The 13,392-nt window shown below is 39.9% G+C and overlaps 2 protein-coding genes across 2 annotated transcripts in view; one reads left to right on the top strand and one right to left on the bottom strand.

The window, feature by feature from the left end:
- UBE2V2 (ubiquitin conjugating enzyme E2 V2) overlaps positions 1-13,392 on the top strand; it is a 738,183-nt gene that overhangs the window by 592,123 nt on the left and 132,668 nt on the right. The window lies entirely within an intron of this gene.
- Positions 1-13,392, bottom strand: part of PRKDC (protein kinase, DNA-activated, catalytic subunit) — a 207,487-nt gene that overhangs the window by 132,793 nt on the left and 61,302 nt on the right. Inside the window, exons 27-31 of the mRNA XM_049775793.1 lie at positions 11,856-12,082; positions 6,640-6,734; positions 4,963-5,062; positions 3,763-3,896; positions 893-1,147 (exon numbers count right to left, since the gene is read on the bottom strand). Coding sequence (XP_049631750.1) covers positions 893-1,147; positions 3,763-3,896; positions 4,963-5,062; positions 6,640-6,734; positions 11,856-12,082 — 811 coding nt within the window. The remainder of the gene's footprint in view (positions 1-892; positions 1,148-3,762; positions 3,897-4,962; positions 5,063-6,639; positions 6,735-11,855; positions 12,083-13,392) is intronic.

Below are 13,392 nucleotides of genomic sequence, written 5' to 3'. Positions count from 1 at the left end.
AAAATTCCTTCTTTAAGTACAGGCATAATATACTTCATTGAAAATCAAAAATGTAAATAATAAAGGTTAAAAATAAATACAGCAGTTATTTATTTATTATTTACTACAGCACTATTCACAATAGCTAAAATAATCTGGAAAGAACCCAAATGTTCAACATCAGATGAGTACATAAAGAAACAGCAGTACTCATCATGCAATGGAATACTGTTTAGCCTGTCTTCCCAGCAAAGAATAAGATGCAGTTTCTACCTTGCATTCTGTCCTCTTCACTGCAAATAAGTCAAACATTTTATCAGAAAAACACATAATAGGGGAAATTTCACATACACACACAAAAAATAAAGACACTACACAGATACATGAAATAAAACTATACAACTTCATGTTACCAAAAAATATCTGAAATGAACTATACGAAAACTTTAAAAGGTTATTTTATGAAGGGATTCATTAAGAACCTATGAAAAGGGGCCGGAGAGATAGCACAATGGCATTTGCCTTGCAAGCAGCTGATCCAGGACCTAAGGTGGTTGGTTCGAATCCCGGCGTCCCATATGGTCCTCCGTGCCTGCCAGGGGAGATTTCTGAGCAGAAGCAAGGAGTAACCCCTGAGCAACGCCGGGTGTGGCCCAAAAACCAAAAACCAAAAAAAAAAAAAAAAAAAGAACCTATGAAAAGAACACAAAAATGACCCTTGAACAATATTGGCTTGAATGGGATAGGCCCACTTCAAACTGGACTTCCTTGTAAGCAAACACAATAAACTCATCCTCATTGTTAACTTGAAACAGAGATCAACTTTCTAATCAAAATCCCTCTCACCTTCTCCCAGTAAGATTCCAAGCAGAATCAAGAGACAATACTAACTTAAGAGATAAATGTTACCTACCAAGAAACTCAGATACTTCCAGGGTTTTCTCTTCAATAAATGTATTGTAGCACTCTAGTGCTGCCAGAAGCATGTCCATCCACTGCAGTGTGGCCCTGAGACTGAATGGTCCTTGCAAATGTGAGAGGGTTGGTTGAGCAAGGATGCCTGATGGTTGGTCACAGTTGCTTCCTCCCCCTTCAAATATGTTTATAAGAAATGACATGCCTTCTTTCTCAATAACATCTTTTAGCCATAAAGAAGGGGATTTGTTGCCTGTAAGAAGAAACATTAAAACATTAAAACACAGAAAGAACTCAATAAGTTTAATTGAATCACTACATGGCTAATTAAAATACAGCATCTCTTGGTAAAAAATACAAACATTAAGAAGTCTGATGCCTTTTCTTTTTTTTTTTTTTTTTTTGGTTTTTGGGCCACACCCTGTGAGGCTCAGGGGTTACTCCTGGCTATGCGCTCAGAAGTTGCTCCTGGCTTCTTGGGGGACCATATGGGACGCCGGGGGATCGAACCGCGGTCCATCCTAGGTTAGCGCAGGCAAGGCAGGCACCTTACCTCCAGCGCCACCGCCCAGCCCCATGATGCCTTTTCAAAAAACATGATAAAAGTTGGAGCAAAAGGGCCTTGCCTTGCCTATGGCTGACTCAGTTCAATCTCCAGCACTACATATGGTCCCCAGAACCCCATAAGGAGTGAACCCTGAGTACAGAGCCAAGAGCAAACTGTGAGCATCACTGGACATGCCCTTCCAACAAAAACCCAAATTTGAAAATAATTTCAATGTATATTAAAAATAGAATTTTAAATAGATATTAAAATAGGGTATTACTGGCATCATCACAATATTGTGCTCACATCTGACCCAGCTATACCACTCCTAGGGATATACCCTAGGAACACAAAAACACAATACAAAAAACGCCTTCCTCACACCTATATTCATTACAACACTATTTACAATAGCCAGACTCTGGAAACAACTAAGATGCCCTTCAACAGATGAATGGCTAAAGAAACTGTGATACATATACACAATAGAATACTATACAGCCATTAGGAGAGATGGAGTCATGAAAATTTCCTATACATGGAAGGACATGGAAACTATATTGTTGAGTGAAATAAACCAGAGTGTGAGAGATAGATACAAAATAGTCTCACTCATCTATGTATTTTAAGAAAAATAAAAGACATTATTTTAATAATACCCAGAAACAATAGAGATAAGGGCTGGAAGGACCAGTTCACGATATAAAGTTCACCACAAAGAGTGGTGAGTGCAGTTAGAGAAATAACTACACTAACAACTATGGTGACAATGTCAATGAGTGAAAGAAGTAGAATGCCAGTCGCGAATACAGGTGGGGGAAATACAGGTAGGGCCATTGGTGGTGGAAATGTTGCACTAGTGAAGGGGGGTGTTCCTTTTATGAATGACATCCAACTACAAGCGTGTTTATAATCAAATTGCTTAAATAAAGATATTATAAAAATAAAAACTTAAGACTAACTGTCCCTATGCTCTGCTGAAGCCACACACCTTTTGCCTCTATCACCAAGAATCTCTGTGTCCATCAATGGCCCTGTTTGTAGTTGGGTTTCAGTTATAAAAAAAGAACACGCCCCCCCCCCCCCCCATTCACCAGTGCAATATTTCAACCACCATTTTCTGAAGAGAGCTTGCCACCTCTCTCAGCCAGGAATACGAGCACTGCATGATGATGCTCTAAGTGTCGCGCTGCACATACAGAGGTAGAAACTGAGCCCTCTCCTGAAACATGGATTCCCTGTGTCTAACCCATCGAACCTGGGCTTAAACATATTGGAAGTACAGGATAGCACAATATTTCAAGCTTAGAAGAATTGTTTGTTGTTGTTGTTGTTGTTGTTGTTGTTGTTTTTTCATTTTCATTCTAGCACGGAGAAAAATCCACCGCCATCCAGCCCCATCGTTAATTATTTAATGCTACATGAGAGGGAGCTTGGTGCCACCGCCATCCAGCCCCATCGTTAATTATTTAATGCTACACGAGAGGGAGCTTGGTGCTCAGGGTTTGCGCCTGGCAGTGCTGAAAAGAACTGCCATACTAGGAATCAAAACCAGCTTCCTACACACAAGATATGCACACCAGCCCTGTGAGCTATTTTTCCTGTTCATATAACTATGTATAATTATTTAACTCCCTTAATTCTGAAAAGCAGTTAGCATTCTTATATCTCAATAATATCTGCTTATTCAGATACAGATTAGCTTTTTTATTAATTACATATTGAAAAAAATGATTTATTAAGATTGCAAAAGCATAACTTTAACACCCAGAAAATAATAGCTCTCTACCTCTTTTAAATTGAACAGAAAACTAGAAATGTAAAATAACAAGATACTGGGAAATTTTTAATTTCTAATCATTTGCTTGGCATCAACAGCATTTAAATTCTCTCCTATAAATCTTTAAAATATTTAGTCATAATTTATCAAGTAATACAAATGATCACAATAATTTATCATGTTATACAAATGTTCTATAACCTATTGTTTACAAGAAACATTTTGGTTTGGAGGACACACCCAGCAGTGGTCAGGGATTATTTCTGGCTCAGCACTCTGGGTTCATTCCTGATGGAGCTCAGGGATCATATGAGGTGCCAGGGATCAAATCTAGGTTGTGTGAGTGCAAAGAAAGTGCCTTAACTGCTATATCATCTGTCCAGCTCAGAAGCACACTGTTTGTTACAATGGAAAATTGCCTTTTTTACATTAGGGTTAGTTTTTGCATTAATTTTGTGTGTGTGTGTCTGTTTTTGCATTAGTGCTGATATCAAATACTGGTAAAGCAAAACTCACAAACGGGACCTAAAGATTAACATACCTGGCAACAAAGGCACAAACTTATAAAAGAGTTCCAGGGATTTGTGTCGATATTCTGCCTGGGGCCTTCCACAATGGGCTAAAAGCCACTGGACCAAATTCAGTAAACACAATGGTTCACCAGGTGGAAATCCTCTATAGAGAGATAACACATTGTAATTAATACACATACCAATAGTTTAGCAATTAGCTGATCCCAGAGTCTAGAAAACATAAACTTGATTTCATCATGCCAATACATTTAGATACGTCACTTAACAGCATTCCATATATAGCCTATATTATCATGAATAACAAAACATCACAGATTAAGTAGGTCCTAAGTGCTCTTTACTTTTTCTTTTCAATGTGGGGTACAGGGCTATCAGTGATACTAACTAGGCTGAGTGATACTATGTTACTCAAACCTGGCAATGCTGTGGGTCACCATGGACACTCCGCTGGTCCCACTCTGCAGGGGACCACTTGGGCTACCACATACAGCACGTGGCAGTCACCAGGGTTACAACCAGCAGAGCCTAGGAGGTCTATAGCACCAAGGACCTCCCTCGAGTATGCCAAGCAAGCCATTTCTAGCCCTTTGAAATCTCTCTCCAGTTTCTTACTTTTGTTATTTATTTACTTATGAGGAAAGAAAGAATTGGACCATACTTGGTGCTCAGAACTCAACTAATGACAAAGCACAGAGGTCGTCATTCCTGGTAGTGTTCAAGAACTGACAGAGCACTGCCTAGCACAGTACATAGGGGCATTTGCTTTGCATGAGGCCAACCTGTTCTTGATCCCCAGAATTCCATATAATAACCTCTGAGCACACTGGTTATGGCCCAACAGCTCATCCCCAAAAAGAGAATTGACTGAATAAGATCAATCGTGTGCAAGGCAAGTATCATATCTTTTTTTTTTTTTTTTTTTTTTGGTTTTTCGGGCCATACCCGTTTGATGCTCAGGGATTACTCCTGGCTAAGCGCTCAGAAATTGCCCCTGGCTTGGGGGGACCAAATGGGATGCCAGGGGATCAAATCGCGGTCCTTCCTTGGCTAGCGCTGGCAAGGCAGACACCTTACCTCTAGAGCCACACACTGGCCCCCAGAAATATATTCTTTATGTTTCCATACATTCCTCCTAGCTCTCATTTATTAACTGAAAATTTATTTTATTGGAAAATAGAAAAGAAAGCAAAGAAATCAGTTTCACCTACCGTGGCCAACGACGCTTTTTTGCTTTGTTTAATGAATTATGCTTCTTTTCAATGATGTAGCTTAAGTGATCAATGGCATCACAACACTGTTGAATTGTACCTAATATCAAACACACAATATATTTCCAAAGAAGATATATGGATTATTCTTAATTAGCATTGTAAGTTTGTTGGCCCACTTTATATAAAAGTATATTACAGTGAATATTTTTTCTTAAATAAATTGAACACTTTACATTGCATGTCCAAAAACAAAACCCATATTTAAGATTACAGGATGGTATGCAAATTGCATGTGAATACAATTCACAATATCACATTCTCAAGAAAGTTATCCACTGCTCCATCAGCTAATGAACAGCCAGCCTCCCATAACAGAATCAAGATGGAGAGCACTATGTAAGTAGTTTAAAACACACAAATCTAGCTAAAGCCTACATACCTCAAATTAAGACAATCATTTACTTATCTAGGTTAAATTTCTGTGTTGGTTAAGCTATACTGTTACTTAAAATGGGACCGCTTCATAGAAGAAAATTTAAAAGTAAAACCAGGATTAAAATAATAGTATAGCAGGTAGGGCACTTCCATCCATGTGGGCCAGAAGTGATTCCTGAGCAAAGAGCAAGGGTTAAGGCCTAAGCACCACCTGGTGAGGCCCAATGGAGTTTTCTTGCTATGCTTTTTCAACATGACAGTGAATTTAAAGAGTAAAATTTCATTTGTTGAGATAATTCACCTATATAGGAGTTTTAATAAACAAAGCAATTTTTAAGCTACTGGATAACAAGGACTATTTTACCAAAAGTACACTACTAATATGAAGAATCAAACTCACTCAAGAGAACCTAAATCTGTCTCTTCTGTTTACATTTGCCCATGCCCTGACTACAAAGACAAATCAATACCTAAACATTTTTGCATCATCAAAACTTCCCTGATATACCTAACAGGATCCTGACCAAACATTACTAAAGAATATTTCCCATTCTTACTTAGGACAAAAAGAGCTCTCGTCCCACCTTGTTCTAAAAGCTATTTCCAACTTCCTAAACTGTCAATAAGTATAAGAACATTGACTATACAGAACTCAAAAGTTATCTTTCCAACTATCTTTACTTTGCACAATATGTATACTTTCACATTTTGCATACAGATAGATATAGACTTGCTTTATTATAGCTTCACAATAAGAATGTCCCATTGGATATTAACAGAAATGCTGACAAGCCAGAACTCAGAGGGCAGCAGAGGTACACCGAGATTCTTTTTTTTGTGTTTGTTTTTGGGCCACACCCGGCGATGCTCAGGAGTTACTCCTGGCTGTCTGCTCAGAAATAGCTCCTGGCAGGCACGGGGGACCATATGGGACACCAGGATTCGAACCAACCACCTTTGGTCCTGGATCGGCTGCTTGCAAGGCAAACGCCGCTGTGCTATCTCTCCGGGCCCACACCGAGATTCTTTAAGGAGAGCATGGAAGAATGTCTTACAAACTGAATCTTAGACTCTAGAAGAGCCAATCTCCCTTCACATCTATTTATTATCCCAAATGAAGATGTGAGAAAAAAATACACTGATTATCAGGGTATTATCCAAGCTTAATCCCTGAGTGGAAGAGCTATATCTATAAAGCAAACAAAATGACAGCAAATAAGAATCTCAAATAAGACCCACCTAAGGATTTTTCATCTGCATGTGCTAAGGACAGACTTTCCATATATATAACCAAGGCTTCAAACACAAATTGTTCAACTAGAGTTTCTTCTTCCCTATAAAATAAATAGAGGTTAGTCTAAGAAAACAATAAAGAATGAAAAATTAAAGAGTTAATGTATTTTACAAGTACACACCAAAATTACAGTGTTAAATTTTTCTTTTTTTTTTTGTTTTGTTTTTGAGTCACACCCAGCAGCGCTCAGGGGTTACTCCAGGCTCTATGATCAGAAATCGCCCCTGGCAAGCTCAGGGGACCATATGGGATGCAGGATTCGAATCACCGACCTTCTGCATGAAAGGCAAACGCCTTACCTCCATGCTATCTCTCCGGCCACACAGTTTTAAAAATTACTCAAATATTTCAAACCGTAAAACCTAAATACTTCTCAAAAAAACTTTCTCAAGAACAAAGGTCTATATAAACCACAAGGCAACATTTTCTCTGCATACGCACTCCTCCTATGTAATTGCAATTGTATCAAGTACAAAGCTTTAGAACTGCTATTCTGAACCTACTTCCATATACTCATTAAAAATGATCCATCATTTTGTGATTTTTAAATATACTTTAAAACTTCTAACCTATACAAAAACATATTGACACCAAGCCTTTTAAACAAACGCATGTGCTTTGGCACAAAGGAGACATTTAAACCCACAGCTTTGCACCTGCTTGGCTTCCTGTTCCCTGCTTTCCTCCGCAAGGCAGCCGTGAAAGGCCCCAGCGAAGAAAATTTCCTCAGAGTCTGAGAAGCAGGAGCTCTCCAGGATGGAAAGCCAGAAAAATAAACAGCTGGCCACCAACCTGGACGCCATGAAAAAGCCTGTCTCTGACTTGATCGAACAATGTCAGAAGCTGAAGAATGAGGAGTCCCTGAAAAAGAGCTTGAAACACTTCATGGCACACCTGGAAAGGGAGAGATAGTGCTACCAGGCTCTGAAGGCACACAGAGGAAAAGCTCAAGGTGGCCAACAACAAGATCACAAGAGTGACCTATGATGCCTGGGCCACCAAAGTCAATCTGCACACGGAGCATATATGCGCACAGGTGCTGGAGAAGGGCCTAAAGCAGAAAGCCTATGAAAATGAAACTGACAAAGATCTTCAACAACCTCATTTCCAAGACTACAATCTGAGGCCAGGTTCTGCCTCACCTGCAAGAAGGAGATCTTGAGGCACGGTCTGCGATGTTTTTACCTGAAAATGGAGGAGGAATGAGGCCAGGGTCTGCTGAGATACGGCAGAAATAATAGTTTGATTGATGCAAAAAAAAAATGTTTTCAGGGCATATCATCAAGGTAGTCTGTCTCCAACTATAAAGGGTAAAACCTAAGTACTGTAACTGTGCTTTGGCTCAAAGGAGACATTATAAACTCACTGCTTTGCACCTGCTTGGTTTCCTATTCCCTGCTTTCCTCCACAAGGCAGCTGGGAAAGGCCCCTAGCAAAAAATATCTCCTCAGAGCACGTCATCATGGTACGCTGTCTCTGCCCACAAAGGGTGAATCCAGAGAAGCATGGCCGCTCTGCTTTGATTCTTGGCTACACGAATCTTTTTGTTTGTTTGTTTGTTTGTTTTTTTGGGTCACACCTGGCAGTGCTCAGGGGTTACTCCTGGCTATCTGCTCAGAAATAGCTCCTGGCAGGCACGGGGGACCATATGGGACACCGGGATCCGAACCAACCATCTTTGGTCCTGGATCGGCTGCTTGCAAGGCAAACGCCTCTGTGCTATCTCTCCAGGCCTGGCTACACACATCTTATAGCCAATGAACCCCACCATAACACGGAGAAAAAAACTACACTACATGCGTGACAATGGGGAAACAATGCAGACCAACATCATATATAGAGAATGAAGATGGCAGCTCTGATGACCTGAAAAGTGCCAAACACATAGTTAGTCTCTCTGATAAGGAGTTTAGAGAAAAAATATGGAGGATGTTCATAAAGCTCAAAGAAAAAATAGCTGAATAAAACACAAATAAGAATCAAGAGGATATGAAGATAGAAATCAGAAACTCCAAACTGAAATAAAAGAACTGAAAATAAATGGTAGATGAAATGTAAACCTCAATAGAAAGCCTCTCCAACAGAGTAACAGCAGCTGAGGATAGAATCAGTGAGCCAGAAGATGAGATGCAGAACAACCCAATACAACAGAAGAGATTTGAAAAGAGCCTTAAAGCAAATGATCAGACAATGGAAAAATACTCAAAGAATATGAACAGATGAAAATAGAAGTCTTTAATTAACTCAACAAAAAACAACATATGAATCATTAGACTCCCAGAGACCCAGGAAGAAAATCCCCAGAAAGAATCAATGGCCAAGGACATCATTTCAGAAAAACTCCCAGAGCTAAAGACTGCATGCAAACCAAATCCTGCATGCCCAAAGATTACCAGCTGAAAGAGACCCGAAGAAAAGCACCACAAGACACATCCTAGTCACAATGACGAATCGCACAGATATGGATAGAATACTAAAAGCAGCAAGATAATAAAAGGGAAATTGCAATTAAAGGAGTATTCTTAAGATTTATAGCAGGAGCTGGAGAGATAGCATGGAGGTAAGGTATTTGCCTTTCATGCAGAAGGATGGTGGTTCGAGTCCCGGTATCTCATATGGTCCCCCGAGCCTGCCAGGAGTGATTTCTGAGCATAGAGCCAGGAGTAACCCCTGAGTGCAGCCGGGTGTGACCCAGAACAAAAAAAAAAAAAAAAAAAAAAAGATTTACAGCAGACCTGTCATAAGAAACCCTCAAGGCATGAAAGCAGTGGTCGGATATAGTGACAAAACTCAACAAAATGAATGCTTCATCTAGAATACTTTACCCAGCCAGACTCACTTTCAGGTTTGAAGGAAATATACTTAACTTCATAGAAAAACAGCAGCTCAGGGGCCAGAGAGATAGCATGGAGGTAGGGCATTTGCCTTGCATGCAAAATGATGGTGGTTTGAATCCTGGCATCCCATATGGTCCCCCAAGCCTGCCAGGAGTGATTTCTGAATGCAGAGCCAGGAGTAACCCCTGAGTGCTGCCAGGTGTGACCCCCCCAAAAAAAATGTATAAAAAAAAAAGAAAAGAAAAAGAAAAACAGCAGTTCAAAACCTTTAGACTCAAAACCAGCCTAAAAATAAAAATTGAAAGTCTACTTTAAGACAAGACACACCAGAAGACACACCAAAACTCTAAACAACGATGACACTAAATCCTGTGACAATTACCTCTCTCAACATCAATGGACTAAATGCACTAAGAGACACAGAGTGGCAAAATGAATCAAAAAGCAGAATCCAACATTGTGCTGCCTACAAATAAACATAACTGAATAGTCAGAACAAACATAGACTCAAAATCAAAGGTTGGAGAAAATCATCTAGGAAAAAAACTCCCTTAAAAAAGTTGGAGTATGGGGCCTGGCGGTGGCGCTATTGGTAAGGTGCCTGCCTTGCATGCGCTAGCCTTGGACGGAGCGTGGTTCGATCCCCCGGTGTCCCATATGGTCCCCCAAGCCAGGAGCAACTTCTGAGCGCATAGCCAGGAATAACTCCTGAGCGTTACTGGGTGTGGCCCAAAAACAAAACAAAAAAAAAAAAAGTTGGAGTGACCATATTAATGACACAAACTTTAGACTCAGAAAAGTTATAAGGACAAAAATGAACATTTCCTAATAATAAAGGGGAATGCACAACAGGAAGAAATCACACTCTGAAACATATACGCACCAAATGAAGGACCTGCAAAATATTTAATACAAGTGTGGACAAATTTGAAAGAAGAAGAAGGGGCCGGACAAATAGCATGGAATAAAGCATTTGCCTTTCATGCAGAAGGTCATTGGTTAGAATCCCGGCATCTTATATGGTCCCCTGAGCCTGCCAGGAGCGATTTCTGAACATAAAGCCAGAAGCAACCCCTGAGCGCTGCCGGGTGTGACCCAAAAACCAGAAGAAAAAAAAAAGAAAAAAAATTGGAAAGAAGACTTATCAATAGCAACACAATAATAGTGGGAGACCTCAATACTGCCCTGTCGCCACTTGATAGGTCAAACAGGCTGAAACAAGAAAAGAGAAATGGAATTTCTCTATTTAAATCTATAGGGTACTCCATCTCCAGAAAACTGGATACACTTTCTTCTCCAATGCATATGGGTCATTCTCCAGGAAAGACTACATGCTGGCCCATAAGACATACCTCTCTAAACCCAAGAGGATAGAAATCATACAGACTACTTCTCAGATCACAAAGCACTGAAATTAGAAGTGAACTGCAAGGGGACACAGAAGAATACTCAGTACTATTAAGTGATTATTTCACTCAACAAGTCACAGTGAGTCCAGGGCAAAGAATGCATATTTCATGGCAAACTTTTCAGGTTGTTTTTTTTTTTGGAGGGGGTCACACCTGACAGCGCTCAGGGGTTATTCCTGGCTCTACGTTTAGAAATCGCTCCTGGCAGGCTCGGGGGACCACAAGGGATGCCAGGATTTGAACCACTGTCCTTCTGCATGCAAGGCAAATGTCTTACCTCCATACTATCTCTCCATGTTTTTAAACAGGGTTTGTTGGTGTTTTTATTTAACATTTTATTTGAACGCCACAGTTGTAAAATTGTTCATGACTGAGTTTCAGTCTTATACAATGTACACCAACCACCCTTCACCAATGCACGTTTCCTGCCACCAATGACCACAGTTTCCTACACACTCCACTCCCTGCCTGCCTCTAGACAAACATTATCTCCCCCTCCCTTCCTTTCTCTCTCCTCCTTTTCATCCCTTCCTCTCACTTTTTTTCCCTCTTAGACACATGGTTTGCACTATTGTTAATGAAGGGGTACTGTGCCTATCACTCTAAATATGAACACTAGATAAAGTCTTCTGTAACCTGTTCAAACTGATACTATTCTTTTGTGTTCCCATGCTATGTCTTCAGTTACTTTATAAGACGGCTGTGATATTCTTTATTAGTATTTATTTCTTGGAGACTCTCTGGTTGTAAGCTGAGTTTTAACCCATTTTCAAATAATCAGAAAATATCACAGAATGTGACAGATACTTACTAGCACTTGATAGATGAATCCATGATAAAATCACTACTGAAAACTAGAAAGACCTCACAGATATCCTTTCATGGCATATAGCATATGGCATACGACATGCTTACCTGAATTCCCTGTATATATTATTAAAAGCAAGTGATGCTCCTAGTCTCTTGAAAGCATTGGGATGAAGTGCAAGGCTATATAATCGCTTGAAAAGTGATTTGGTGTTTACTGGACTTCTTTCCTGCTGCTGTGGTGTTGTCTGCTTAATGGACCACTTAAGGAATTCTTGAACACACCGGCCACAAAAATCTCTTAAAGTACTGTCAACAGAGTCCACAATTCCCTCCTGAAAAAAACATAAAATGACAACTGGATCTTAATCTAAGGATAACTAAAGCATATTCTGAAAATTAAATTAGAGCAAAATTCAGGTAAATCCTAGTAAGCCCTCCTATCTAGAATCAGGACTCTTAGTTAACTTTCTTTTGATATAATGAAAATAACTTTTTTTGTTTTGTTTTGTTTTTTGGGGCCACACCCATTTGATGCTCAGGGGTTATTCCTGGCTAAATGCTCAGAAATTGCCCCTGGCTTGGGGGACCATATGGGATGCCGGGGGATCGAACCACGGTCCTTCCTTGGCTAGTGCTTGCAAGACAGGCACCTTACTTCTAGCGCCACCTCACGGACCCTGAAAATAACTTCTTTTAAACAAAATAAGAATCTGAAAAATTCAAGCATAAAAAGGGAGACTGCTTTAGAGAACACAAAGTAATTTTTCTTTTTGTTTGTTAGTTTTTTGTTTTGGGGCCATACCCAGTGATGCTCAGGAACTATGCCTGGCTATGCGTTCAGAAATTGCTCCTGGCCAATAGGGCGTTTGCCTTGCGTGGGGCTGATCCAGGACGGACCTCTGTTCGATCCCCAGCATCCCATATGTTCCCCCAAGCCAGGAGCAATTTCTGAGCGCATAGCTATAAGTAACCCCTGAGTATCACCAGGTGTGGCCCATAAATCAAAAAAATAAAAAAAAAGAAATCATTCCTAATTTGGGGAACCATATGGGGTGCTGGGGGATCAAACCAAGGTCCACCCTGAGTCAGCCACGTGCAAGCAAATGCCCTAGTGCTGTGCTATCACTCCGACCCCACACAAAGTAATCTTTCTTTCCATAAAGAAACGCATTAGCTATACCATAACAGTTTATACTTGTTAATTTTATTTTTATCTTATGACTATCCAAGATGCTTTATGTATTGAGATTAGAGAAAGTAAGTCACTTCTGGGCTGGCAAAATAACTCACTCAGTTAAACACACACTTTCATGCAGAAGGTTTGCCTGGTTTTGAACTGTGGCACTGCATGGGAAGTTCCCTGAGTAATAAACTGGGAGTAGTCTGTGAATACCACTGAATTTAGCCAATAAATAAATAAATAAATAAATAAATAAATAAATAAATAAATAAATAAATAAATAAATAAAGGGGGCAGAGAGGGGAGAAAGAGAGGATATGTATGAGAGATAGAAAGAGAGCCACTTGCAATTCCAAGAGTTATACTGACACATAAAGTAATATTTATTTGTGATACAAAAATAAACCTTTTTGTAAGTTATCTCCATAGGGCCACACTGGTAAATCCCTAATGCAAGCAGCT

This window comes from Suncus etruscus, chromosome 6 (assembly GCF_024139225.1).
Source record: "Suncus etruscus isolate mSunEtr1 chromosome 6, mSunEtr1.pri.cur, whole genome shotgun sequence".
NCBI lineage: Eukaryota > Metazoa > Chordata > Mammalia > Eulipotyphla > Soricidae > Suncus > Suncus etruscus.
Note: the sequence above shows the minus strand (reverse complement) of the source record. Positions and strands in the feature narration are given on the sequence as shown.